At 40.9% G+C, this 26,633-nt stretch overlaps 1 protein-coding gene across 1 annotated transcript in view; it reads left to right on the forward strand.

Moving 5' to 3' along the window:
* The window catches only part of LOC132833548 (WD repeat-containing protein 26), a gene marked incomplete at its 5' end in the record, with an annotated part of 101,686 nt that overhangs the window by 15,581 nt on the left and 59,472 nt on the right, over positions 1-26,633 (forward strand). Inside the window, 3 exons of the mRNA XM_060851913.1 lie at positions 1,206-1,342; positions 10,379-10,476; positions 18,138-18,294. Of these exons, the coding sequence (XP_060707896.1) occupies positions 1,206-1,342; positions 10,379-10,476; positions 18,138-18,294 (392 nt within the window). The remainder of the gene's footprint in view (positions 1-1,205; positions 1,343-10,378; positions 10,477-18,137; positions 18,295-26,633) is intronic.

Here is a 26,633-nt window from a genome sequence, read left to right on the forward strand (position 1 = left end):
AACTGGTAGAAATGCTGAGAGTGAAATATCGACAGACTGAATAACTAATCTTTGCAGGTGATTAAAAAGTGTTAAACGGTGTGAGTAAAGTGTTAACAGCTGAATAGCAAGTAGAGGGATGATTTATAATCCAAACAAGTTATAAGTCTCACAGCACCACTTCACCCGATGAAGGGGTAGCACTCTGAAAGTTTGTGATTTTAAATAAATCTGTTGAACAATAAACTAATGTTGTGACTTTTGACCTTGTACGCCCCAGTCCAAGATTAGGGGAGGTGGGGTGGGGGGGGGTTTCCAGCAATGGTAATACCATTGAATGTCAAGGGGAGATCATTAGATTCTCATTTGATGGAGATGTTTTGCTTGGCACTTGTGTTGCACAAATGTTAATAACCACTTCAGAGCAGGGCCTCGGCAAATGTGTCAAACAGAGACCGAGATGTGCAGGTGCACAATACCTTGAAAGTGGTGTCACGGATAGGGAAGAAGGCATTTACCAGGCTTGCTTTCATTGGTCAGATCATTGATTGTATGAGTTGGGACATCATGTTGTGCTGAGAGTGGTTTGTGTGTGGAATGAACTCAGGAAACAGTGGAGGTAGATATAGTTACAACATTTAAAAGACATGTGGATAAGTATATGATTAGGAAATGTTTGGAAGGATATGGGCCAAGCTCAAGCAGGTGGGATTTTTTTAGTTTGGGATATGGTCGACATGGACTGGTTGGACCATGCATCAGTCCAAGCCAAGAAACCATCCAGGTTTTGCAGTATTTCCGCATGGACTTATGGGGCCCACATGTAGTTTTGCAAAGGCCTCTTGAAGCCTTTTTGGTTAAATGCAGCCTTAATGTCAAGGCAAAATCCCTCCCTTCACCTGAAGTTAAGCTGTTTTGTCCATGTTTGCACCAAAACGGAGAGATGCATCCCATAGCTTGCTTGATATCTATTGTGTTCACCTCCATATTGAAATCACAAAATTATTTGAAAACTGGCAACTGTGATGCTGAGGTCCTCAGAAGGAGGTTGAGACTTTAATCATCAATCCATGTCGTCCTCAAAATTGGATATGGAAGATGAAGAATTCCTTCACAATCTAACTCTGATATGACTCAACATGAAAATTATAGCTCAATAATCTAATCTAAACCTACAGATTAATTGTGAAATTCTTGGTCTTTGCTTAATGCTGAATCTTTTTCAGAAGATGAAGTTCTTGCTTCTGCAGCAGAAGTACTTGGAGTATCTGGAAGATGGCAAAGTTCTGGAAGCTCTTCAGGTCCTGCGCTGTGAACTGACTCCTCTGAAATACAACACCGAGCGTATCCACATCTTAAGTGGGTAAGAAAAAAGCAAGTGCTGATAAGTGCAAACATTTTTTTATTCATTCATGGGATGTGAGCGTCACTGGCTTGAGCAGTGTTTATAATCCATCCCTAATTAAGAGTCGCATGTAGGTCAGTCCAAGTAAGGGTAGTAGTTTTCCTCCCTGAAGAACATTATGAACCAGATGAACTTTTCTAGCAATTGACGATGGATTCATAGTTGTCATGATAATTCCAGATTTTTTTTAACTGAATTCGAATTTTTCTAACCGCCATGGTTGGATTTGAGCCAGAGTCTCCAGAGCAATACCTGCATGTCTGAACGAATAGTCTAGCAATTATATTAGTCCACTACCGTCCTGTTAAATCACATGGCTCACTAAACTTTAATTATGCTTTTTTTTTAAGATTACTTCACATCTTATTGGGTACTATAAGGAGTCCTGCAGTCATTGCTTGGAGGAAGTAACTGTGCTGTTAACAACATTTATGGTATTAGCTACCAAATGATGATTATAGGTGGGCACCTCAATCCATTTCTAAAAGGCAGTTTAAAAATTCTGCATTTTTGAGTTAATCTTTGGCCTCATTTCCATGACCTTCACAGACATGTTCTGGCTAGTGCGTTGCTGATTTCTAAAATTCTTCAGACTAGAGTGATGCAAATTATACTTGAGTGTTGTTTTAGATATTTTTAATTTGAGCTGGGCAAGTGCAACTTGTTTCCAGAACTTCTGGCTAAGAGGTAGGAACACTAAAACAGAACACTCTGTGCTAAGTAATCTATTTTATTTTGTGCTTTCATCTAAATGAGCTGACTTGTGCTGGGGATTATTCATTCCCTATATTCTTTCCCTGGTGGATGGGGCAAGCACACTATTTCTGGGAGAAATTATGGAAGACAAGACTTCCATATACTTTGCACACAGGCTTGTTGAATAACAAGCAGTAACCCCATTATTTTCTTCCATGAAGCCTACCGAAGGTGTATATTTTATTTAATCACCAATATATTAATTTTTATTCTGATCTGTAATAAACAGAAACAAAGAAATAATCACCAGGTTTATTCAGTAAACTCAAATAATTTCTTATAAACAAACATATCATTACAATAGTCATTGGAGATCACTCGCTGATGAGAATGATTGTGCACCTAGAAATTCCTCATCATTGGTTCTGTGGGTCCTCACGCGGTTGAGTCTGTTCAGAGGGCAGCTCCTCTGACCATAAACTTGGCAGGTGTATCTGGGGGATGGTATTAGTCTGTGCATTTGATCACTAAGAGGGGATCCTTTCTCAGGCTCGTTTTTTTTGTACCTCCTATCACAATGAGTATTCTCGAAGAATTGTCCTTTCAAAAATGAGGTTCCTCCAAGTGGAACAGAAGTGTCCCAGGTGTTGGTGTTATTGCATTTCTTGAGGTAAGCCTTCAGACAGTCTTTGAAGCACTTCTCTCGTTAGAGTGTCTGTCTTGAGCTAGGCCAGGAAGATTTGCTTTGGGAGTCAGAGCTCAGACATTGTAAGCATGTGGCTAGCCCAGCGAAGTTGGTTTTGAATAATCATGGCCTTGATACTGAAGCTGTTGGCTCCTTCATGAATGCTTATATTAGTATGCCTGTCTTCCTAGCTGATGCGGAGAACCTGTCTGTGTTGTTGATACTTCTCCAGGGCCTTGAGGTGGCGTCTATACGTAGTCCAAGCTTTTGAGCCATATAGAAGAGTTGGAAGGACGACTGCCTTGTATACGAGGATCTTAGTACCAGCACACATCGTGGACATCGAAGACTGTCATCCTTGGGTGTCCAAAGGTGGCACTCACTGATTGGATGCAGTGTTGGATCTCTGCATTGATGTCAATCTTAGATGACATGTGACTCCTCAGGTAGGCAAAATGTTCCATTTTTGAGAGGATTGCTTTGTTGATCTTAATGGATAGACTGGAACTTGCCCAGACATGGGTTGGCAAAGGACTCAAGTCATCTTGAGATCAAGGCTGAGACCAATTCTTCGGTGTACTCCCACAAAGGTGTTAAGCGAGGCTTGAAGATTCTCTTCCAGGAGAGCAAAGATGGTGTTTTAATCACTTGCTAAAGTTCCACAAACAATGTCAGTGTTGTTTTCTTGGATTTCCTCAGGTTAAAGTTGAAGAATTTTGCATTCCTCCTGGAGACAATATCTGCAACCTTGGGAAGTTTTATTCTTGACAACATTAAGATAGTGTCGATGGAGAAAAGGCTGGTGGGGGTGATGATGCATCCCTGCTTGACTCCAGTCTTGACCTCCAATGTTGTTATCACCAGTATCTTTCAAGGAGATAGAGGATGTTGATGAACTTCTCTGGGCAGCCAGCCTTTGACAGGGTTTTCCCAGTCAAAAACCTTGGTCAGAACAGTAAAACCTTAAGGTGGTTGGCGGTCCTGCATTTTTTTGTGAAGTTGCCGAGCAATGAAAATAGTTTCACTGTTTTGTCAGAAGCCACAGAGGTTTTCTGGAAGGATTTCTTCACAGACTGAGACATTTGCTACTGAGAATTCAGACATTAATCTTCCCAGCAGTGGAGAGTAGGGAGATTCCTCAGTAGTTTCCACAGTGCACTTTGTCACCTTTTTGAAGACTGTGATGATGGTGGATCCCTGAGATCAGCAGGGATTTCTTTGTGTCCCAGATTTTCAGGAGCCATTGAAGATGATGGGTGAGCCCTGCTTCCCCACGTTTGAAAATCTCTGCTGGAATCCTATCCAGTCCGCGGTATTTACATTCTAGATGTAGGTTAGCTCACTGAACTGGAAGATTTGTTTTCAGACATTTCGTCACCATACTAGGTAACATCAGTATGCTGCAGGATGAAGCACTGGTGGCATGGCCTGCTTTCCATTTGTACTTAAGTTTCCTCAGGTTGGTGACATCATTTCCTGTGGTGACTTCATTTCCTATTCTTTTTCTTCTGGAATGGTAAATGCGATCCAAGTCAATGTGTTTGATAGAGTTCCAGTTGGAATGTCATGCCTCTAGGAATTCTTGTGCGTGTCTTTGTTTGGCTTGTCCTAGGATGGATATGTTGTCCCAGTCGAAGTGGCATCCTTCCTCATCTGGATGTAAAGATACTAGTGAGAGTGGGTCATGTCTTTTTGTGTCGCTAGTTGATGTTCATGTAACCTGGTGGCTGGTTTTCTGCCTGTTTTCTAAAATAGTGTTACAGTTCTTGCAAGGTATTTTGCAAATGACATTAGTTTTGCTTGTTCATTAGTTGCTGTTTTAGTGTGTTGGTGGGTTTGTGGGCTACCATGATGCCAAGAGGTCTGAGTAGTCTGGGAGTCTGAGATCTTTGGGGTGTTAGGGTTCCCTCAAACATGTCCTTATCTGTGATTGTATCGTGCTTTGCAATATATGCTAATGAGTACTGTATGGAGTGAAACTGTCCCATTAATCTCAAGCATTGAGAATCATCTGAGATAATGTACAATTCTGCAGAAATGGATGCTTAAAAAATTCCAGAGGGTGTAGGAGTAGAAATAGGTCATTTGGCCCTACCGTCAACATGCTGGGGACTACCATGAAAATACAGTGACTATGAGCAGTTTAGAGGCTAGGAATACTGCAGTGGGTAACTCCCTCATGACTCCCCCAAAGACTGTCCTTCATCTTCAATCACAAGTGAGGAGTCTGATGGAATACTCCCCACTTGCACAGATGACTGCAACAACAACCCTCAAGAAGCTTGACACCGTCCAGAACAAAGCAGCGGCACCCATTTACAAATATTCACTCCTTCTGTCATCATTTAGTACAGAAGAGCCTTGATTATCCTAATATCGAATTATCCGGCAAGATCTCAAGGTCCCGACGCTTGGCAAAACTGTTATCCGGCATTCGATTATTCAGAATTCAATTTAACGAAACGAAATACTCCACGCCTGTGTCCTTTGGGTAATCGAGGTTCCTCTGTATATGTTGTTACTCCTATTTGCAAGAAGAAACAGAGAAATTCACCATAGATCCTTAGACCACCTTCTCAACCGATGATGACTTCCATCTAGGACAAGGACGTGGGAACCCAATCACTAACAAGTTTCCCTTCAAACCGTTCACCTTCCTGATTTAGGAATATATCACCATTCCTTCAGTATTGCTGGGTCAACATCCTGGAGTTCCTTCCCCAATGGCATTATGGATCTACATGCAGCACGCGGACCACCACCTTATCAAGAGATGGGCACTAGTCTGACTAGTGCTTTATATAGTTATAACAAGACCTCCCTGTTTAAACTTTCTATTCCATTTGAAATGGGCCTGCCTTCCTATTCAACCCTTTTACAAATGTTGGGTGATACCTTTTTTGAGATTTATGATTGAAGACCCCCAAATCTCCTCAGAACTGCAGATTTCTGCAGGCTTTCAGCATTTACAAGAATGCTGCCAGGGTTGGAGGATCTGAGCTGTAGGGAGAGACTGAACAGGCTGGGCTGGTTTCCCTGGAATGTCGGGGGCTGAGGGGTGACCTCATAAAAAAATTTATAAAATCACAAGGGGTACGGATCAGGTAATTAGACAATGGCCTTTCCCTGGGGTGGGGGGAATCCAGAACTAGAGGGCATAGATGTGGGTGAGATGGGAAAGATTTAAAAGGGACCTAAAGGCCAACTTTTTCACATGGAGGATGGTGCATATATGAACTGCCAGAGGAAGTGGTAGAGGCTTATATAAATACAACATTTAAAAGGCATCTGGATGGACATATGAATAGGGAGGGTTTAGAGGGATTTAGGCCAAATACTGGAAAATGGGACTAGATTAATTCAGGGTGTCTGGACGGCATGGCCGAGTTGGACCGAAGGGTCTGTTTCTGTGCTGTAGATCTGTATGACTCTCTTTAGATATTATTCAGCTCTTCTCCTTGTCAAAGTGCATATCCTCTTAATTTCCCATGTGTTCCATTTGCCAACTTTTAGCTCACTCCATGGAGCTTTTTGACCCATTGTAGACTTATCCTTGCTACTTGCCCTCCTGCTTATTTTTCTATCATCTGCAAACTTGACGATAGCACAACTTACTCTGTCATCCAAGTCATTTATTTTTGATTCATATTATTGTGGTCCTAGTACTGAACCCTGCGGTGCTCCATTAGTTACAGGTTGCCACCTTGAAAATGTCTTCTTATTCCAACACTATCTTGTATTAGCCAGTCCCCTCTCCATTCTAATGTACTACAACAACACCATAAGCAACCGTACGTTCGGTACCTTATTGAGTGGTTGTTGAAGTGCTTTTTGTGTCCTGTACTGTGAAGATTGATATAGAGTATTTACTTGACACTGCTGCATTTCCTGGTTCTTCTCGGCCTATAAATGTTCTGCATTATTATTTGCCATTTCCTGCACCAAGGGGTCTCTCTTCCTTTTTATATATTTTAAGAAACTGTCAGTTTGTTTTTATGTTGTAGTTTACCTTTTTAATTTTTTTTTCTCTAACCATCTTCTGTTGGCTTTTACAAATCCTGAAATTAATTGTACACAACTGGGAAAACACTGGTGGCCCAAGCATCTGAATTCAAAGAATCCAGATAGAGTTCTTACTGTCAGGTTGATTTCCTGTTGTCAAAGTCTCAATGCTAGCAGCTCTCGTATCAATGGCTGATACTTAAATTCAACTTCAGTTTAGATGAGAGTCAGACATGCATTTTAGTAAGTAACAGTTGAGTTTTGAGTTGCAGTAGTTAAAATACTGACTTCTGGAACTTTAGTCATTACCAGAAGGTGTTTTATTGAGAGCTATGTGCTGCGTGAACTAATTTAAGGTTTTGTTTCCTTCAACTAGTACACTTAAGGTTTTTATTCAGTTGTAGGACATGGACATTGCTGGCTAGCAGCATTTATTGCCCCTCCCTAATTGCCCTTGAGAAAATGTCAGTGAGCTGCTGCCTTGAATTGCTGAAGCCTACATACTGTAGGTACACCCACAATGCTGTTAGGGAGGGAATTCCAGGATTTTTACCCAGTAACACTGAAGGAATATATTTCCAAGTTAAGATGGTGAGTAGCTTGGAGAGGAACTTGCAGGTGGGTGGTGTTCCCGTGTACATGCTGTCCTTGTCCTTCTAAACAGAAGTGGTTTTGGGTCTGGGAGATGTTGTCTAAAGGTCTTTGGTGAATTTCTGCATTGCATCTTGTAGATGTACACACTGCTGCTTCTGAGCATCTGTGGTGGAGGGAGTCGATGCTTATGGTTGGTGTGCCAGTCAAGCAGGCTGCTTTTCCCTGGATGGTACCTAGCTTGTGTTGTTGGAGCGGTATCCATCCAAACAAGTGGGGAATATTCTATCACAGTCCTGACCTGTGCCTTGTACAAAGGAACTTCGATTATCGGATTATCCAGTAAGATTGCAAGGTCCAGTTTCTCGGCTAAACTACATTATCCGGCATTTGATTATCCAGAATTCAATTAACTGTGGTCATAGTTCTTGCAGTATCCAATATCTCCATCTATTTCTTTATCATGGGGAGTGAATTCAATTGCCTGAAGTCCGGCATCAGTGATGCTGGAGACTATGATGGAGGCCAAGATGGATCATCCACTTAGTCCTTCTGGCTGAAGATTGCAAATGCTTCAGCCTTATCTCTTGCACTGATGTACTGAGCTCTTCCATCGTTGAGGATGGGATATTTGTAGAGCTGACTCCTCTTCTAGTGAGTTGTTTAATTGTTGACCACTATTCATTACTGGACTTAGTGGGATTGCAGAACTTGGATCTGACCCATTAGATCTATTACTTGCTGTTTGGATGCAAGTAACACTGTTAGCTTCACCAGGTTGACATCACCTTTGTGCCTATTGCTGCTCCTGGCATGTCTTACACTTTTCATTGAACTAGGATTGATAGTATTTTTGACTGGGGAGTACGCTGGGCCATGAGGTTACTGATTGTGTTGGAACATGATTTTGCTGCTGATTGCTCACTGTGCCTCATGGGTATGCAGTCGAGTTGCCAGACCTGTTCAAATCTATCCCATTTAGCATGATGATAGCTCCACATGGTGCAATGGAGTGTGTTGTCTGAAAGCAGCATTTTGTCTCCACAATGACTTTGTGGTTATTGCTCTTACTGATACCATTGTGGACAGATGCATCTGCAGCAGGCAGATTGGTGAAGGTGAAAGCAAGTGCAATTTTTCCTTGATGTTGGTTCCCTCCCTACCTGCCGTAGATCCCATCTAACAGCAATGACCGTTGAGACCTGACCAGCTCTTTCAGTAGTACTGCTGCCAAACCAATTTGATGAACATTGAAATCTTGCACCTGGAGTACATTTTGCCAACTCTGTGTTTAATCCAAGTAGTGTTCAACATAGAATACTGATTCATCAGCTGAGGGATGATATGTGGTAGTCAGGAGGTTTTGTCTGCCCATGTTTAACCTGGTGCCACAAAATGTTGAGGACTACCAGGGCAACTCCCTCTCAACTGTATATCACTGAGCTGCCACCTCTGCTGGGCCTGTACTGCTGGAGGGACTTGGCATTTGAGGGATTGGGATATCTGAGACATGGTTATATCTATGAAATCATATCTTACAGACAGTGTTAGACTTCAGCCTGTCTGGTCTGAGACAGCTCTCCCAATTTTGGTGCAAGACCCCAGATATTAGTAAGGAGGAGTTTGACTGAGCTGACAGGGCTATTTTTGCTATTGTCATTTCGGTACTGTGGTTGATGCCTGGCAAATCTGCCTTGTTAAGACTTTCTAACAGTTGATATAATTGAGTAGCTTGCTCGGCCATTTCTGAGGGCATTTGAGAGTCAATCACATTGCTGTGGCTTTGGATTCACCTTTAGGCCAGGCCAGGTGAATGTAGCAGATTTCTTTCCCTGAAGGATGTTAGTGAACCAGATGAGCTTTTCAGACAAACGAGGGTTTCATGGTCATTAAATTCTCAATTCCAGATTCCTTTTATGCAACTCAAATTCTCCCATCTGCTGTGTCAGAATTCTAACTGAGATCCCCAGAATGCTAGCTGAGTTACTGGATTAAGTCTAGAAATAATACTGTGAGACCATTGCTTCCCCTTCAATATACGTGCTGAAACAGCCACTGTAGTTCAGAGGCTGTTGCTAAGAAAATTTCAGGACAAAGCGACAATTTTTCAAAAAGTTCGTAAATTGATAAATTCTATATGACTCCTTCCTTGTCTTCCAAAAGTTTTTGGCTTGCATTCTTTCCAGTTATTTGACCTTTAGTAACCTGTAGATGAACAACAACACTTCAGCTTTAACTCTTCAGTTTCATTATGTTCCATTTTCAATCTTCTGCAATGCACCAATGTCCAAATCTTTCCATGTCTTCCAGCTCCCTCTACTATAACATACAAACAGACTTTGTATTCCTAATACTGCTCATGATATTTTAATCTATGTATCTGCACTCCTAGGTCCTTTTTGGCCCCTACTGTTTCTACCTCTTCACCCTGTACTAGCCATTTAAAGGCCAAAGGAGGTGTTCTCTCGGTTGCCTGCATTGAAATTCATTTGTCAAATTTTGCTGATTTACCTAAGCTGACAATATCTCTGCCACTTTATGCTTCCATGTGCATTGCTTACAATATCTTTGTGTTATCCAACAATGTGAAAATATGGCTCTCTAGTCTGGCATTTGCATTGATAAAAAGGCTAAATAATTGATACCACCACACTGATCCTTGCAGGATGCCATTAGTTATATCCTGCCAATTAGGTTCCCTGATCATATTTCCCTATTATTTTCCAGTCATAAAATGAGCTTCCTAACCAGGTCAATACCTGACCACAGTTTGAAATTGACCAATGTTTTTGTGAATGATTTCAGATGTTTCTGGTATTCTGTTTAAATAATGGTTCTTTGCCTACTGAGTTGAGGAATCTATAAATTAAAATAAAAACACAGAACTCTTTCACTTTTCATTTCCAAAGAGTTCTTTTTATGCTACTTCTGTTCCAGTTATTCTCATCATCCATATTCACACCGTTTGACCCTATCAGAATGACTGGTGAAAACCTCACCTTTGTATCTTATCTCTGCAGGTATCTAATGTGCAGTCATACAGATGACCTGAGAGCAAAGGCAGAGTGGGAAGGAAAAGGGAATGCTTCACGATCAAAATTACTTGACAAACTTCAGAGTAAGTTATTTTCATTAAAGCAATATTGAAACACATTAACAAGTTCTAGATTATTAAATAAATTAGGTTTAGATTTGAACAGTGGCTATGAAATAAAAGCCACAATGGTATTGTTATTCGACTGCTTAGCTCACTGCAAACGGAGATGTTGATGTTCTAGTAGATTGTGTTGTGGAATACTTTGAATACTGCAGCCCCATGATTTCATCATTGCAACCATACAAACAATTAGAAGGTAACGTGACCCTATTTTTATTTGTAGTTGTAGGTTTTGCTGGCTAAGCTAGCAGTTATTGCGTATCCCTTATTGCCTTTGAGAAGGTAGCAGTGAGCTTGAGCCACTGCAGTTCATTTGGTATACATGCACCTACAATGCTGTTCGAGAGGGATTTTCAGGATATTGACCCAGCAACACTGAGGGAACAAGGATGTATCTCCAAACAAGGATCATTAGTAGCTTGGAGGGGAACTTGGAGATGGCATTTCAATTTTCCTGTCTTTTTCCAAGGTGTTGTTCACTGGTTTGGAATGTGCTGTCTCATGAGCTTAGGAGTTATTGTAAATGGTATACTCTGCTGAATGGTGTTGGAGTGAAGTTCATGAATGTGGTGTCAAGCAAGTGGGCTGATATGTCTTGAATAGTGTCAAGCTTGTGTTTGTTGGAGTTGCACTCATCCAGGCATGTGGAGAGTATTTCATCACACCTAGTTTGTGCCTTGCACAGACTACCCAAACATTTAAGTTCATTTTTTGCAAGGTTTGTAGCTCAGGTTGAGCTTTAGGGTGTAGGTTTGCTCGCTGAGCTGTAGGTTTGATATCCAGACGTTTCATTACCTGGCTAGGTAATATCATCAGTGGCGACCTCCAAGAGAGCGAAGCTGTTGTCTCCTGCTTTCTATTTATATCTTTCTCCTGGATGGGGTTCCTGGGGTTTGTGGTGATGTCACTTCTGTTCGTTTTCTGAGGGGTTGATAGATGGTATCTAGATCTATGCGTTTGTTTATGGCATTGTGGTTGGAATTATCTGGCATGTCTTTGCTTAGCCTGTCCCAGGATTTAAGTTCATCAGGTATTAGGAAGGAAAATGGATGGTTGGCCTTTAAAGGGAATGGATTATAACAATAGAGAAGACTTGCTAAAACTATACAAGGCACCTGTCTGTTTATACCTGGAATGCTGTGGACAGTTTTGGTACCCAATCTGTGGAAACGTAGAGAAAGTTCAGTAGTGTGATTCTGGGTGTCAAGCGATTTTCATATGAAGAGAGAGGAGTAGATTGGGCTTGAACTCATTGGAGGTCTTTGCTATTGTGGGACAGTCCAGAAGCATAAACTGAGTAAAGGGTTGCCCATTTTAAGACAAAAATGTGAGATACCTTCTTCTCAGGGAAAAGAGGTCAAATCTGTGGAATTCTTTACTGCAGAGGCCTGTTAAGACTGGACAATTAAATATGTTCAAACTGCTGTAGAATCATGTTCAAATAACTAACGCAATCGGTGAGTGATGAAAGTAGCCTCTTTATTGAGCAACTGCAGTTCAAAATGGCAATGGAATCCTGAAATACAGTTCTTCCAGTAGCTACTTTATACATAGCTCTTACACCATAATTATAGAATTTTAATATGTTACATTGTTTTATCTATTGTACACAAGGGTTTGGTTGACTTCTATGCTGGGGAAACAGATGATTTATACATTTTTAAATGGTAGCTGTTACTTATGCGATTAGAATATCTGTCCGGCCTGAGCTTAATTTAGAGGTGCTAGTCCTTTTGTCTTGTACGTTAGTGAATGTTAGTTAAAACTACCAGACCTATATGCTGTGAATAAGTTAGAAATTATGCAAGTACTTAATAAAAGAATAAAGGATATTAAACTGATTTGCTGGTGAGTTTCATTCATTTGTACAGTTTCACAGGCAAAAGTGAGGACTGCAGATACTGGAAATCAGTCTAGATTAGAGTGGTGCTAGAAAAGCACAGCAGGTCAGGCAGCATCCGAGGAGTAGGGAAATTGATGGTTCGGGCAAAAGTCCTTCATCAGGACTCTGACCTGCTGTGATTTTCCAGCACCCCTCTAATCTAGACCCCAGTTTCACAGAAACACTGTTTGATAGGAAGTTAAGCGGTCCAGTTTAATACGTATTTAACAAGTGCATAGGTGGGGAAACTGATGTTCTGCAATCCATTCAGGTCCTGTGAGACAGTTGGTAAGGGCTGATTAATATCCTAATCTTTCCACAGTTTTGCGTAGTTTGTGGAGACACTATGGTGGTGAGGGTCTTGTTTCTGAATAGGTTAGTAGTCTTTGACATTTATTCAGAGGAAGCTTTTTATGTAAATAGGTCTGGTAACGGTTGAAGGTTGAAGCACTAATGGGTTTGGAAGGAATATTTTAACTTTGTCAGCTTGCAATAGTAAAATACACTACAAAAATGTGGTGTCTTGAATGAAAATGCAATATAGTAAACTATATGGGTTAGTAAAGGGTTATGAATGAATGGAAATGCGGTATAACTGAATATAGCAAACTGGTGAGTGAGTTAGTAAAGGTACTATGACACAATATCTCACACTGCGATAGACTGTCTTAGAATAAAATTATGGTATGAAGGGTTATGGGAATTGAGTAAGAAAGTGGCATTTAGGATGATCAAATCAGCCACTATCTCATTTCATGGTTGAGCTAACTTGATAGACCAAATGGTCGTCTCCTGGTCTGACATCTTATGGCTTTAGGATCAGAAAGTGTTACTGCAGGACCCCTGAGCCTGGCAGATGCAATATAATGTTGGAAAATGAGAGGTTATGCACTTGAGCAGGAGGAATAGAGGAACTAAATATTATTTAAATGAGCAAAGACAAGGATTTTAGGGTCCTAGTACTTGAACCATAAAAAATGCTAAATGCAAGTTTAGGGGATAATAGTGAATGGAAATAGAATGTTGGACTTCATTTCAAAGGAAATGGAGTCCCATTAAATTTCTGAACTGTTATAACCCCCAGGATGATAGTGTGGGGTTCAGCAACGGTAACGCCATCGTGTCTTGACATTCAATGGTTAGATTCTCTTGTTGATGATCATTGCTTAACATTTATGTGGCATGAAAGTTTCTTTCCACTTGTCAGTGTAAATCTGGATATTGTCCAGGTCTTGCTGACTTTGCAGCTCAAAGTTTGGTCCTATGACCCTACCCTGAGGAACCCCTGCAAAGATGTCATGGAGCTGAGGTCAGTGACCTATAGCAACCAGAGCCATCTTCCTATGTGCTGGTATGACTCCAACCCCCGATTCTAATTCATTGCAGTTTTGCTAGAGCTCCTTGAATATACACTGTCAAATGCAGCCTTGATGTCAAGGACAGTAACTCTCACCTTCCCTCTGGAATTCAACTCTTTTTTTTGTCCATGTTTGAACCATGGCTGTAATGAGATCAGGAACTGAGTGGCCCTGGCCGAATCCAAACTGGGCATTGCTGAGCAGGTGCTGGTTCATGTACTGTTGATGACACCTTTGATCACTTTACTGATAATCAAGAATAGACAGATGGGACAAGAATTAGCTGGGTTGGATTTGTCCTGCCTTGTGTCCAGTTAGTGCTGTAGCTGTTTTGGAATGGGTTAGCTTGGGAAGCAGCTTTGGAGGGATATTTTCAGCGTTGGTTTATTGTTGTCAGGGTACATTGTGTTTGCAGTACTCATTTCTTGATATTATGTGATGTAAATCACGTTGGCTTTTTCAGGTGGGAGAGTTGTAATAGGGCATGATTGCATAACTTTCCGTTCAATGGGAAAATTTCAAGCGACAAAGAAAGACTGTTGATTAGTCAATTTAAAAATTCCACTTATAATTATTACTGATATTGCTAGGCATGTCAGGGACAATACTGAATAGATCAGGCATTTGCCCAGTTTAATTTCAAAGAATGAGAAGTGCCCTTATTTCAAATCGCACCTTACAGAGTCAGTGTGCTGCAGTAGGAATATAGGACCATAGAAAGTAGCAGCAGGAGTAGACTATTCAGCCCATTCAATCCACTTTGTCATTTTAATAAAGTCAGGCTTTGTGTTCCAAATTCCAATTTATCCATACTTAGGTTCTTGTTAGACAGTGGAGTCATTTCTACCTTGAAAATATTCAATGACCTTCCACTGCTTGCTCAAGCAGCATTCCAAAGTTCCTCAACCTTCCGATCAAAAAAAATTCTCATCTCTGACTTTGAACAAGATAGGGCAGAGTCTCAGATGCCCATTACCTCAGAACCCATCTTTGTTCTCTGCACGAGAAATGTTGAATGTGCCAATACTAGAACATGCTTGCAATGTGCCACTTTAAATTGCCTACCCAAATGGTGGGTTGGGTGGAATGGGGTTAGGAGTAGGGGAAACCGATTTGGGACCCAGGAGAAGCAGGAAGAGCCTCGGGGAATGTGGAAGAAAGACAAAAGGGAAGTCTCCTGGGCCCTCGTATCTCCAAGCTTTTGTGCCATTTCTTGCTCCTTTATTCCAGGGAATTCCCCACACTGCATTTCCTTTCTTCAAAGCGAACTCTACTTCAAAATGCATACAATTTTTATGCAGTATAAATTGTTACTGTTTGAAATTTGAGATCAAAGCTTCAACACCATGTCTGATTTTCTCAATACTTCTCTCTGTCAAGCAACAACAGAGTAAGCTTTGCATGAGTAGCTGGGAGAGAGCATATTGATTTATTATTGTGTACTGAAGTACAGTGGAAAATTTTTGTTTATACATAGTACAGGCAGATCATAGTAAGCAAGCATGTATACATCAGATTCTGAAAAGCCTTAGATGCATATGGATTATGTTGAACAGGGCTGCGCTATGTGGGATCAACGTTAGTGAGATCAGCATTATTTGAGGTTAGAGAGTCCATTCATCAGTCCAGTAATGGCAGCGAAGAAACTGTTTCTGAATCTGCTGGTGCATGTGTTTCGGCTTCTGTATCTTCTGCCTGACGGAAGAGGTTTTAGGAGGTCATTCGCAGTGCAATGGGTCTTTGGCGGCCTTTCAGCAGCTGCGAACCATGTAAATGGAGTCCAAGGATGGAAGGTTGGCTTCAGTGATGGTCTGGGCTGTGCACAACACCTTCTGTAGTTTCTTGTCATTCTGGGCAGAGCAATTGCACTGGACATAATGGTGGTTCTGTAGAAGTTGGTGACAGTCCTTTAGACAAACCAAATTTCCTGAGCTGCCTGGGGAAGAAGAGGCATTGTTGTGCCTTGTTGACCGTCGCATCTAGGACAGTTCAGTTATCGTCACTCTGAGTAACTTGACACTGTCTGACTCAGTCCTGTTGATGTAGATGGGGATGTGTTTTCATCTGGAGTGAGGCACAGTGTGCATGTGTTTCTCGGAATTCAGAGGACCAGGGCAACTTGGTGCAGAGGGAAAGATGTGCTTTTTGCTTCTTTTAGTTCATTGTTTGTAAACAGGATAGATTACAGCCCAGCACAAAACGGTGACATCATGGGAAAACTGTAAGGTCCTTGAATGGTAATAGCTAATAATTTGAATAGTTGTTATAACTTTCAGGTTAGAGGTACATAGTTTATTTAATTACCCACCAGATGTCTTTTTAATCTGTAAACTATGTAAAATAGCAATGACGCAGGACCAGGTGATGTGTTGAACCTGCAAGTTGTGGGGGTTGGTGGACTCCATTGTGATTAATAGTGACTACATCTGTAGCAAGTATTGTTTGCTTGATGAACTCCAGCTCAGAACTGACAAGCTGGAGTCTGACTTTTGAATACAATAACACAACAGTGATGGGCAGAGTTACATGGATGCTGTGTTTAGGAGACAGTTGATCTATGGAGTGTGACTACCTTAAATTCGGTCAGTGAACAAGAACAGAAGTTGTGACTGCAGGAAGAAGGATCCAGGAAGTAGTCCTACAGGAACCACAACCCTTGTCCCTGTCCGACAGATTTGAGATTCTTGCTGTCAGGTAAGAGGTGGGACTGTGGAGAAGATGGGCATAGCACCAAGGTGAAGGAGTGGAGAAAAGAGAAATATGATTGGTTGTCAGCAGGTGGATGCTGTTCTCTGGTCAGGATCAAGAGTTCTAAAGGCAATGTAGCTTGCCTGATGTCAGGATTTGATTTATGGATGTAGGTTTGCTTGCTGAGCTGGAAGGTTCGTTTTCAGACATTTTGTCACCATACTAGAAAACATCAGTGAGCTGTCGGATGAAGCACTGGTGGCATGGCCTGCTTTCTGTTTAGGTTTCCTTGGGTTGGTAGTGTCATTTCCTGTTCTTTTTCCCAGGGGTGTTGAATAGGATCCATGTCAATGTATTTGTTGTTAGAATTCTGGTTGGAATGCAATGCTTCTAGGAATTCTCATGCGTCTCTGTTTGGCTTGTCCTAGGATGGATGTGTTGACCCAGTCAAAGTGGTGTCCTTCCTTGTCTGTATGTAAGGATACTAGTGAGAGTGGGTCTGTATAGGGTTTTTCAAGTTCATTAGCTGCTGTTTTAATGTGTTGGTGGGTATGTGGGCTACCATAATGCCAAGAAGTCTGAGTAGTCTGGCTGTCACTTCCAAGATGTCTTGGATGTAAGGGAGAGTGGCTAGTATTTTTGGACATGTTTTATCTGCTTGTTGGGGTTTGTTGCTGAGAAACCTGTGGTCTGTGTTCATTGGGCACCAGTTCTTTTTGAATACATGGTATAGGTGATTTTCCTCTGCTCTGCATAGTTCCTGTGCTGCAGTGTGTGGTGGCTTGTTGAAATAATGTTCTAATGAAGCTTCATCTGAGTTGGAATCATTGCTTCTGTAGTTCAGTATTTGGTCAGTAAGTGGTGTTTTCCTGCAGACACTGAGAGGAAACCTTTAAGACCATCAATAATACCCTTACTGGCATAAAATTCATTAAAGAGGAAAACAACAACAAACTTTGTCCTAGATGTTGCAGTAGAGTGAACTTCAAACCAGCATCTACAGGAAAACAATACATACAGACCAAATACTGAACTACAGAAGCAATCATCCCAACACCCACAAATAAAGCTGCATTAGAACATTATTTCGAAGAGCCACCATACATTGCAACACAGGAAAATCATCTCTACACTGTATTCAAAAAGAATGGGTACTCAATGAACACAGTCCACCAATTTTCTCAGCAACAAACCCAAGCAAGCAGATAAAACACGTCCAGAAACCCTAGCCACTCTCCCCTACTTCAAAGGCATTTCAGAAATGACTGCCAGACTACTCAGACCCCTTGGCATCATGGTAGCCCACAAATCCCTCATCACACTAAAACAGCAGCTCATGAACTTGAAAGAGCCTATACAGGCAATAAGCAAAATTAATGTCATTTACAAAATGCCTTGCAAGAACTGAAACAGGCAGAAAACTAGCCACTGGGATGCATGAACATCAATTAGCGATAAAAAGACATGACCCATTCTCTCTAGTATCTTTACAAACATCTGTTAGGTTGACTCCGAACTGCCCTCTGTGCACCTGAGCACAGGTAATAAATGCTGGCCTAGCCAGTGATGCCCACGTGTTATGAATGAATTTTTTTTTAGTCCAGACACACAATTCGTTGCACAGCAGCATAACCTGATATTTGAACATATAAATGGATTTTTTGTGAAATTGCATTTTTGACTTATTTTGCTAGTGTACCTGCCCCCGTCAGTGATGCTACCTCCACGACGCTTACAGACTTTATTGCGCCAAGCAGTGGAACTGCAAAGGGATCGATGCCTGTATCACAATACTAAACTAGATGGCAACCTGGACTCGATGTCTCTACTTCTAGACCATGTTTGCAGCAGGTAAGGAATAAATCCTCAAATGTTTGTTTTATGTGGAATGTTATTGCATTCCTCAAATCTTCATATGCAGTCAGTCACTGAGAATACAGTTATTTCTATCTGGTTGGACAGGGGAGAAGCTGTTCCAGTTCAAAAGAAGAAAAGCGTTGATTAAAAGTGATGAAGCAAGGGTCTGTGAGAATTTTTTTTCACAAGGCAAATATCTAGGAAATGGAGAACACTGCCTAAAAATATGTTGGAACCATGATCAATTGAGGAACTTGAGCGTTGAAATATTATTTTGATAGGAATGGTGTTTATCGGGGAAAAGGCAGGAGATTGGCACAAGGTAAAGAACAGGCGTAGGCATGAGGGCCAAATGACTGCATAATAATTCTGTGCTTCTGTCTCTTAAATAGAGACTAGTTCGATTATCTAAGCATATTGACAAAATTGTAGGTAATATCCTTATCTGAAACACAGCAACAATTGCATATCCACAGAATGCCATCTTGGATTGTGAGCAAGTGAACTGGTGCTGAAGCCAACAGTCATCTGACTCTGAAACTTGAGACAAATTAACTGACCAGGAGAAATGAATGTTTTCTCATGTTTGTTCTAATATTTTACTGTGCGCATTTGTGGCAGGTAAAATTGTGATAACCACTGTGACTGTATTAGGAGGACAAGAAGAAATATTTCCTTAGCTTGGAAGTTGCCACATTACTGTTTAGTTGTGAAGTCTATTTTCATTAGGTTATTGTTTGCATTGACTTGTACTGCGTTAAAATACAATGATGAACTCAACGCTTGACTGAATTTTTCTTGGGATGGCAAAGTAGGCATGTATTAAAGTAAATGGAGTTCCTCGGTTTATGATCCCAGCTGATTTTATTACTGGATATGTTGGATCTCAGATTAAAATCTGGCTTTAAAGGTAATGTGGTCTTTTACTGAAACATAAATACGCAATGCAATACAATAGCAACTATCCTTTTTATTGTCATTGTATTCCTACAATGGAGTACACGTGAAAAGCTTTTACAATGCCTCCTTCTGGTGACATCTTAGCTACGAGTACCTAAGTTCTTGGATACAGCAGAGGAATAAATCCACTTAGAGTTGAAAACAAAGAATTAAAATAAAATATCATTAAAGGGTTGACGTTACAGTAAGGTAGGAAATTTCAAATAGACATTAGTGCAACAACTCAGCACAGGGCCTCCACACATCTGATCTCCTGCACCAAATTCCAGTCCCAACGGCCATCCCTGCTCCACTTCAAGCCCTAGACTGCTCTGTACCAATGCTTCGATTCTCCAAGGCAAGTGCCAGGACTGCCACTCCTTTGCTAGTCTCTGCCTGGGATTTGCTGCCTACACACAGCTCCAGGGCTGCATCCTCAGGCACTGCTTCCCTGCATTGCTATGGGGCTCAGATCCCATGTGTTGTACTAGGGCTCGCTGCTCAAAGCAGGTTTGGACTTAACAATAAATAAAAGATAAAACTTCTGACATGATATGTTCACGGATTTCAAAAATATTTGAAAATACAATCTCATCAATCCTAACAACACTTCTCTCCGTTACTCACATCAGAGAGAATTTCCTCCTCTTCTACATCTGTAGGGCTTAATTTAACTATCTTAAATGCCATCTTGAAAACCTGAGCCTCTTTCTGGACCCTTCATACAACTGAGCTTGGACTTTCTCAGCTTCACCAAATACCTTCTGGGTTTTAACCATGACTTCTGGAATGGAAGTTTAAAATTAAATTTCCTGCACTGAGGTGACTTTTTTTAGTAATCATCGTAAAACAACTCCTTTTCCTCAAACAATATTTATGCCCACTTTCAGCTATATGCGAATGACCCAGTTGAAACTAAAAGGCATTTTACTCCAAGCAAAATAAATTGCAGAATCTTTTAGCTGAAATATTAATGCAGTGCACTATTTACTTTGCTCACTTTCCCAAACTAAACAAATTCTTATTGCTCTGCAAGGAGCCTCCCCCTCTCATACTGTTTTATAAGATAAATCACCATGGGTGCAGCGATATTTATTAATTAATCATTAAACCCCTCCAAAGGTCATACAATCTATATGACACTAGTTCAAAATTCAAAACTCCAGAATAATTTACTTATTCAAATACCTTGCATTAACTTGGAGTCTTTTGAAAATGAAAAATCTCCCAAATGTTTTGTCAATCTCACTTTTCCTTTCAGTGAGATTGTAAAGCTGATACACCCTTTGTGATGTCCAGGTATTTAATATCATCTATATGTATCCACTTAAAATGGAGTACCTGATAAAAGAGCCAAGTCTTGAATATGAAATTACTTATTTACGGCAATGAATCAGTAAGACCTAGTTGCAGTTTCTTGCATTTAAACACCATTTGCAACATCAGTCACTAAATGTAGTTTCAGCAGGAAGGTAATTCGTCTCACTTAAGAATATTTTTGAAGTGGGGTCTTTGTAGCTTTGAAATAATTTAGGCAGTATAATTTAGTTTTGAATCTGGGTGTTTTAGGTAGAAATGTATAGAAGTGTCGAGTGGATTCTTGATTGGATTTAGATGGGTAGGCACACCACTTGCTAAGAACATGTAATCATTCTTTTTCTTTAAGAGAAATTGTCTCCTCCATGAACCTGCAATTTTTTAACTTTTAATTCAGAATAATTAGAATTACGTCATGTTACAGGATCTCAGTAAAATGTGACTTATTGGTTGCTAGCTGGACATTGTCACTCCTCAGATTCTCTAATTTCATTTTGAGCCTTTTTTAACATACTATCAAATGTTTGCATTTCAGATGGCTATTTGATTTGATCTCTCTATCCACACAAATGATTGTAGTCAAAACTTCCATGTATGAACTACTTATTGAGTGTTGCTACTTTTTTTTTATTTTCTTGGCTGTGCATGTTCACAAGGCCAACATTTTACTGTCTGTCCCAAACTGCCCTTGAGCTAAGTGGTTTGTTGGGTCATTTTATGGTGTTCATTTTGATGGCCTATCACATGTTGCCCGTGGAAATCAACAGTCACAAGCAGAAATCTGGTTATTTTTATTTCTCAAGTCAGTACTGTAAGACACTTTGTAGCATGTACCACTGTAATGCTGACACACTGCATTATTACCTATGGATGTAAGTTTGTTTGCTGAACTGGAATGTTTGTTTTCAGAAGTTTCGTCACCATACTAGTAACATAATCAGTGAGCCTCCGGTGAAGCATTGGTGTTATGGCCCACTTTCTATTTGTGTTTAGGTTTCCTTGGGTGGTTGATGTCATTTCTTGTTCTTTTTCTCAGAGGGTGATAGGATCCAAATTGATGTATTTGTTGATAGAGTTCCAGTTGGAATGCCATTCTTCTAGGAATTCTCATGTGTGTGTCAACCTGAGCTACAAATCTTCTCCAAACTCACTCATTTTTAACTGTCTCCAATTCTTAAAAGTTCATATTCAGTTAGCGGGACTTCACTGGCTTGGTCAGCACTTACTGTCCATACCAAGTTGAATTCAAGGTGGTGGCGTGCTGCTGCCTTGAACTGCTGCAGTCTATTTAGTGTTTGTAGGTCCATAATGACATTGAGGAGGGAATTCCAAGATTTTGATTCATTAACCTTGAAGGTACAGTAGAATATTTCCAAGTCTAGATAGTGAGTGACTCGGAGGAGAATTTGCAAGTTGTATCTGTGTCCTTGTCCTTCTGGATAGTAATGGCCATGGGTTTGGATGGTGCTGTCTTAAGAACCATAGACTATCTGTAGTGCATCTTATAGAAGGTACATACTGCTGTTATAGAGTTTTGGTCAGAGAGGGAGTGGTTGTTTGTAGATGTGCTTGCCAATCAAGCAAGCTGCTTGTATTGGATGGTGTAAAGCTTCTTGAGTTATGTTGGAATTGCACACATCCAGACAAGTCGGGTGTATCCCAGCACACACTCTTGACTTATGCCTTTGTCGATGGTGGGCAGGCTTTGGAGAGACAGAGGGTGAGTTACTTGTTGTAAGATTCCTAGCCTCAGGCCAGCCTTTGTATCTGTTGTGTGAATCTAGTTGAGTTTCTGATTTACTGGTAGCCCACTCGATATTCGTGGAGGATCAGTGATGGTGATACCACTGAATGCCAAGGTATGATAAGATTCTGGGTTAGTGGTGCTGGAAGAGCACAGCAGTTCAGGCAGCATCCAAGGAGCAGTGAAATCCTGATGAAGGGCTTTGCCCGAAACGTCAATTTCGCTATTCGTCGATTTCGCTGCTCCTTGGATGCTGCCTGAACTGCTGTGCTCTTCCAGCACCACTAATCCAGAATCTGGTTTCCAGCATCTGCAGTCGTTATTTTTACCACCGTGATAAGATTGTCTCTCTTATTAGAAATGATCATTGCCTGGCATTTGTGTAGCATGAATATTATTAGTCATTTTCCAGCCCAAGTCTGGATTTTGTTGAATTTGTATATTGCATTTGAACATGGACTGCTTCAGGAACTGAGTAGCCTTGAATGGTGCTGAACATTTTGCAGTCATTGGCGAACATCCCCACTTGATGACCGAGGGAATGTCATTGAAACAGCTTGAAGTAGCAAAATAGGGAAGTCTTAGAAAATTATATAAGCTGGTAGTTTGACTACAGAATACTGTGTTTGTAGTCCAGAGGTTTGATCCGGTGATCCTGGGTAGAGATGGACTGCCTTATGAAAGGGATTTTATATCTGGACTAATTATTCTATATCTGAAAATGTGTTGCTGGAAAAGTGCAGCAGGTCAGGCAGCATCCAAGGAACAGGGCTTATGCCCGAAACATCGAATCTCCTGTTCCTTGGATGCTGTCTGACCTGCTGCGCTTTTCCAGCAAAACATTGTCAGCTCTGATCTGCAGACCTCACTTTCTCCTTCTTAATTATTCTATATCCCAACAAAAGAACGAGAAGTAGACATGATTATTAGAAGACTGGAGAGGGTGTTTTTCGAATTTGTTGTTTTTAGGACCAGAGGGCATTATTTCAGAATAAGGCAGTATCCTTTTTAAGGTAGAGATGAGGAATTTCTTCAGAGGGTAGTGAATGTGTGAAATTATTTAGAGACTGGTTAATAAGTGCATTGGAGGCTGAGATTTTTAATGAGTAAGGGAATAGAGGGTAAAATGAAAGTGCAGATATTGAAAATCTGAAGCAAAAATAAATTGCTGGAGAAACTCTGCAGATCTGACCGCATCTGTGGAGAGAAAGGTTAATACTTCATGTCCAGTGACCCTTCAGAGTCCTGGTTGATGGACAGGAAAGAGGAGTTTTGAATTATCAGATAAGCTATGATCTCATTGCATGGTGGAGTAGATTATGGATTGAATGGCTTGCTTCTGCTCCTGCATCTGATGTTATTTCAGTCTTGAAGAGAAAATCCTAACACTTAACATTTCCCCTGTGGAAATCATCCTGTCAGCATTCACCCCATCGTTTATGGGAGAGCAAACCAAGCAAGTAAGCACAAAATAAACCGGAGGGCTTTGAGATGACTGGAGGAAGCAAGAAACCATGGAGTGCAGGTTCGCATTTTCCTCATGGCAATAAAGACAGAAGCGATGCATTCCTTCATTGGGTGAATGTTGAATGTAGGAGCAGAAATGTAATGCTGGGACGTTAAAGTCAGTGGTTAGGTCGTAGTTGAAGTTTGTGTACAGTTGTGATCACTTTGTGGAAAATAAATTCTTCTTTAGAAGAGAATGAGGTGATTTACAAGAATGTTGCTGGGGCTGAAAAGTTACAGATGAGGAAAGATTGGATTTGATTGTTTGCCTTCAAGCAGTGGAAGCTGAATGATGACTTAATCAAGGTGTAGAAAATATGGAGGGGCTTTAGTAGAGTTATTAGGGCGGCACGGTGGCTCAGTGGTTAGCACTGTTGCCTCACAGCACCAGGGTCCCAGGTATGATTCCAGCCTCTGGCGGCTGTCTATGAGGAGTTTGCACATTCTCCCCGTGTCTGCGTGGGTTTCCTCCGGGTGCTCGATTTCCTCCCACAGCCCAAAGATGTGCAGATCAGGTGAATTGTCCATATTAAATTGCCCATAGTATTAGGCGCATTAGTCAGAGGGAAATGGGTCTGGGTGGGCGACTCTTCGGAAGGTCGGTGTGGACTTGTTGGGCCAAAGGGCCTGTTTCCACGCTGTAGGAAATCTAATGTAATCAAATCTAAAAGACCTGCTTCCTCTAGACAGCAGGTTAATTACCGGGGTGGGGGGGTATACTTATAAAGTGATTGGTAGAAGGTTTGCGGGGAATTGAGGAAAATCCTTCTCATGCAGAGGGTGTTGGGAGTCTGGTAATTGCTGATTTCTGGAGTTTGTTGTGTTGGAGATCCTCAACTTGTTTAAAAGGAAGCTGAATTACACCTGAAACACTAACCTGGCAGTATATTTTTGTAAACTTGTCCTCTTCACAGCTTTATCTCAATGGCAAATTTGGCAATCACTCCTCTCTCTTCATGCTAGTCATGTATATAAATTGTAAACATTTGAAGTCCCAGTATTTATCTTTTGATGCACTATTCATTACATCTTGCCAACTTGAAAAAGACCAATTTACATCTATTTGCTGCTTCCTGTTTGCCAGCTAATCACCTGTCCATGTTAATTTGCAATTCCCAGAACCATGAACTTTTATTCAATAATATCTTAATGTGACACCTGATGGTGATGCAGTGGCTCTGTGGAGTTTGCACATTCTCCCTGTATCTACATGGGTTTACTCTGGGTGCTCCAGTTTCCTCCCACAGACTATAGATATGCAGGTGAGATGAACTGGCCATGCTAAATTGCCCATAGTGTTCAGGGATGTATTGGATTTGATTGTTTGCCTTCAAGCAGTGGAAGCTGAATGACGACTTAATCAAGGTGTAGAAAATATGGAGGGGCTTTAGAGTTATTAGGGCGGCACGGTGGCTCAGTGGTTAGCACTGTTGCCTCACAGCACCAAGGTCCCAGGTATGATTCCAGCCTCTGGCGGGGAAATGTCGATTAACAGGATTGGGAATTGGGTCTGGGTCTGGGTGAGATGCTCATTGGAGGGTCGGTGTGGACTTATTGGGCCTAATGGCCTGTTTCCACACTAGGGATTCTATAAATTCATAGCATCTACCTTCTGGAAATCGAAGTACAGTCAGTGCTACTGTAATGCGGTAGTTCCATTCTTGTGCAATCCTGTTCTAAGAAAAACATGTAATAGTGGCACCATTTAGGCTAATGGACCAGAATCATGTTATAATCGATGCACGCTTTAAAACTTCGCGCTTTAGAAACAGTATCCCCAATTCATCAGTCATGTTATAGCCAATTTGTGTTAACAAAAGCTGCATTAAAGCAAACATTTTGTAAATAACGTCAACCAAATCATTTTTATCACAGCACTTGCTTTTACCTCCTGAAAACGCTCCATAGATTGGAAAATCATGTTTAATCACTCAAACATGGTTGTACAAAGTTATCAAGAGCTGCACTCTTGTCAGCCTCCAACTTTTCGTCCTACTTTTCTGATGATTGTAATTTTCGTGAGTTCCTTTCAATTTGTGATTTATCCCTGCTTGGATATTAGTTATTATGAATGCTGATACAAAATCCTATTCAACTTATCTGTCATTTCTTATTTTCCATTTTTAGTTCTAAATCTGACTTTAAAGGCCCCCTGTGTCCTCTGAGCCAAAACTACTTCAGCCCATTGTGTCTGTACCAATTAAACACCTATTTATTGTAGTCCTATTTTCCAGCAATTGGTCTGAGCTCTTGTGTGGTATGGTGCTTCAAATGATCATCTAAATACCACTAAAAAAAATTGACAGTTCCTGCCTCTACACCCTTACAGGCAGAGTTTGAGATACCCAGCACCCTCTGCCTGAAACAAATTTTCCTTTAATTCACTCTTAACATCCTGCCCTTTACTTGTGATTTGTGCCCCCTCATTTTTGACCATTTTTTTTTTCAATCTACCCTTCAATTTTGTACTTCTGAATTTTCTCTAAGAAAAACAATCCCAACCTGACTTGTCTCTCTTCAGTGCTGAACCACTGCAACCAAGGCAACATCCTGATGAATCTGTGTACCCTCTAGTGCAATCACACCCTTCCTTTGATATGCTGACCAGAACACTGCGCAGTAGTCCAGCTATAGCCTTACTAACATCTTACGCAGCACTCCATAAAAACCTCCTGATCTTGTATTTAAATAATAAAGGCAAATATCCTATAGATCACCTTAACTACCATATATGCCAGTTCTGTTGCATTCAAGGCTCAGTGGACATGCATACCATGGTCCCTCTGATGCTATTACTACTTAAGATCGTACCATTCATTGCGTACTC

This window comes from Hemiscyllium ocellatum, chromosome 3 (assembly GCF_020745735.1).
Source record: "Hemiscyllium ocellatum isolate sHemOce1 chromosome 3, sHemOce1.pat.X.cur, whole genome shotgun sequence".
In the NCBI taxonomy this organism is placed as follows: domain Eukaryota; kingdom Metazoa; phylum Chordata; class Chondrichthyes; order Orectolobiformes; family Hemiscylliidae; genus Hemiscyllium; species Hemiscyllium ocellatum.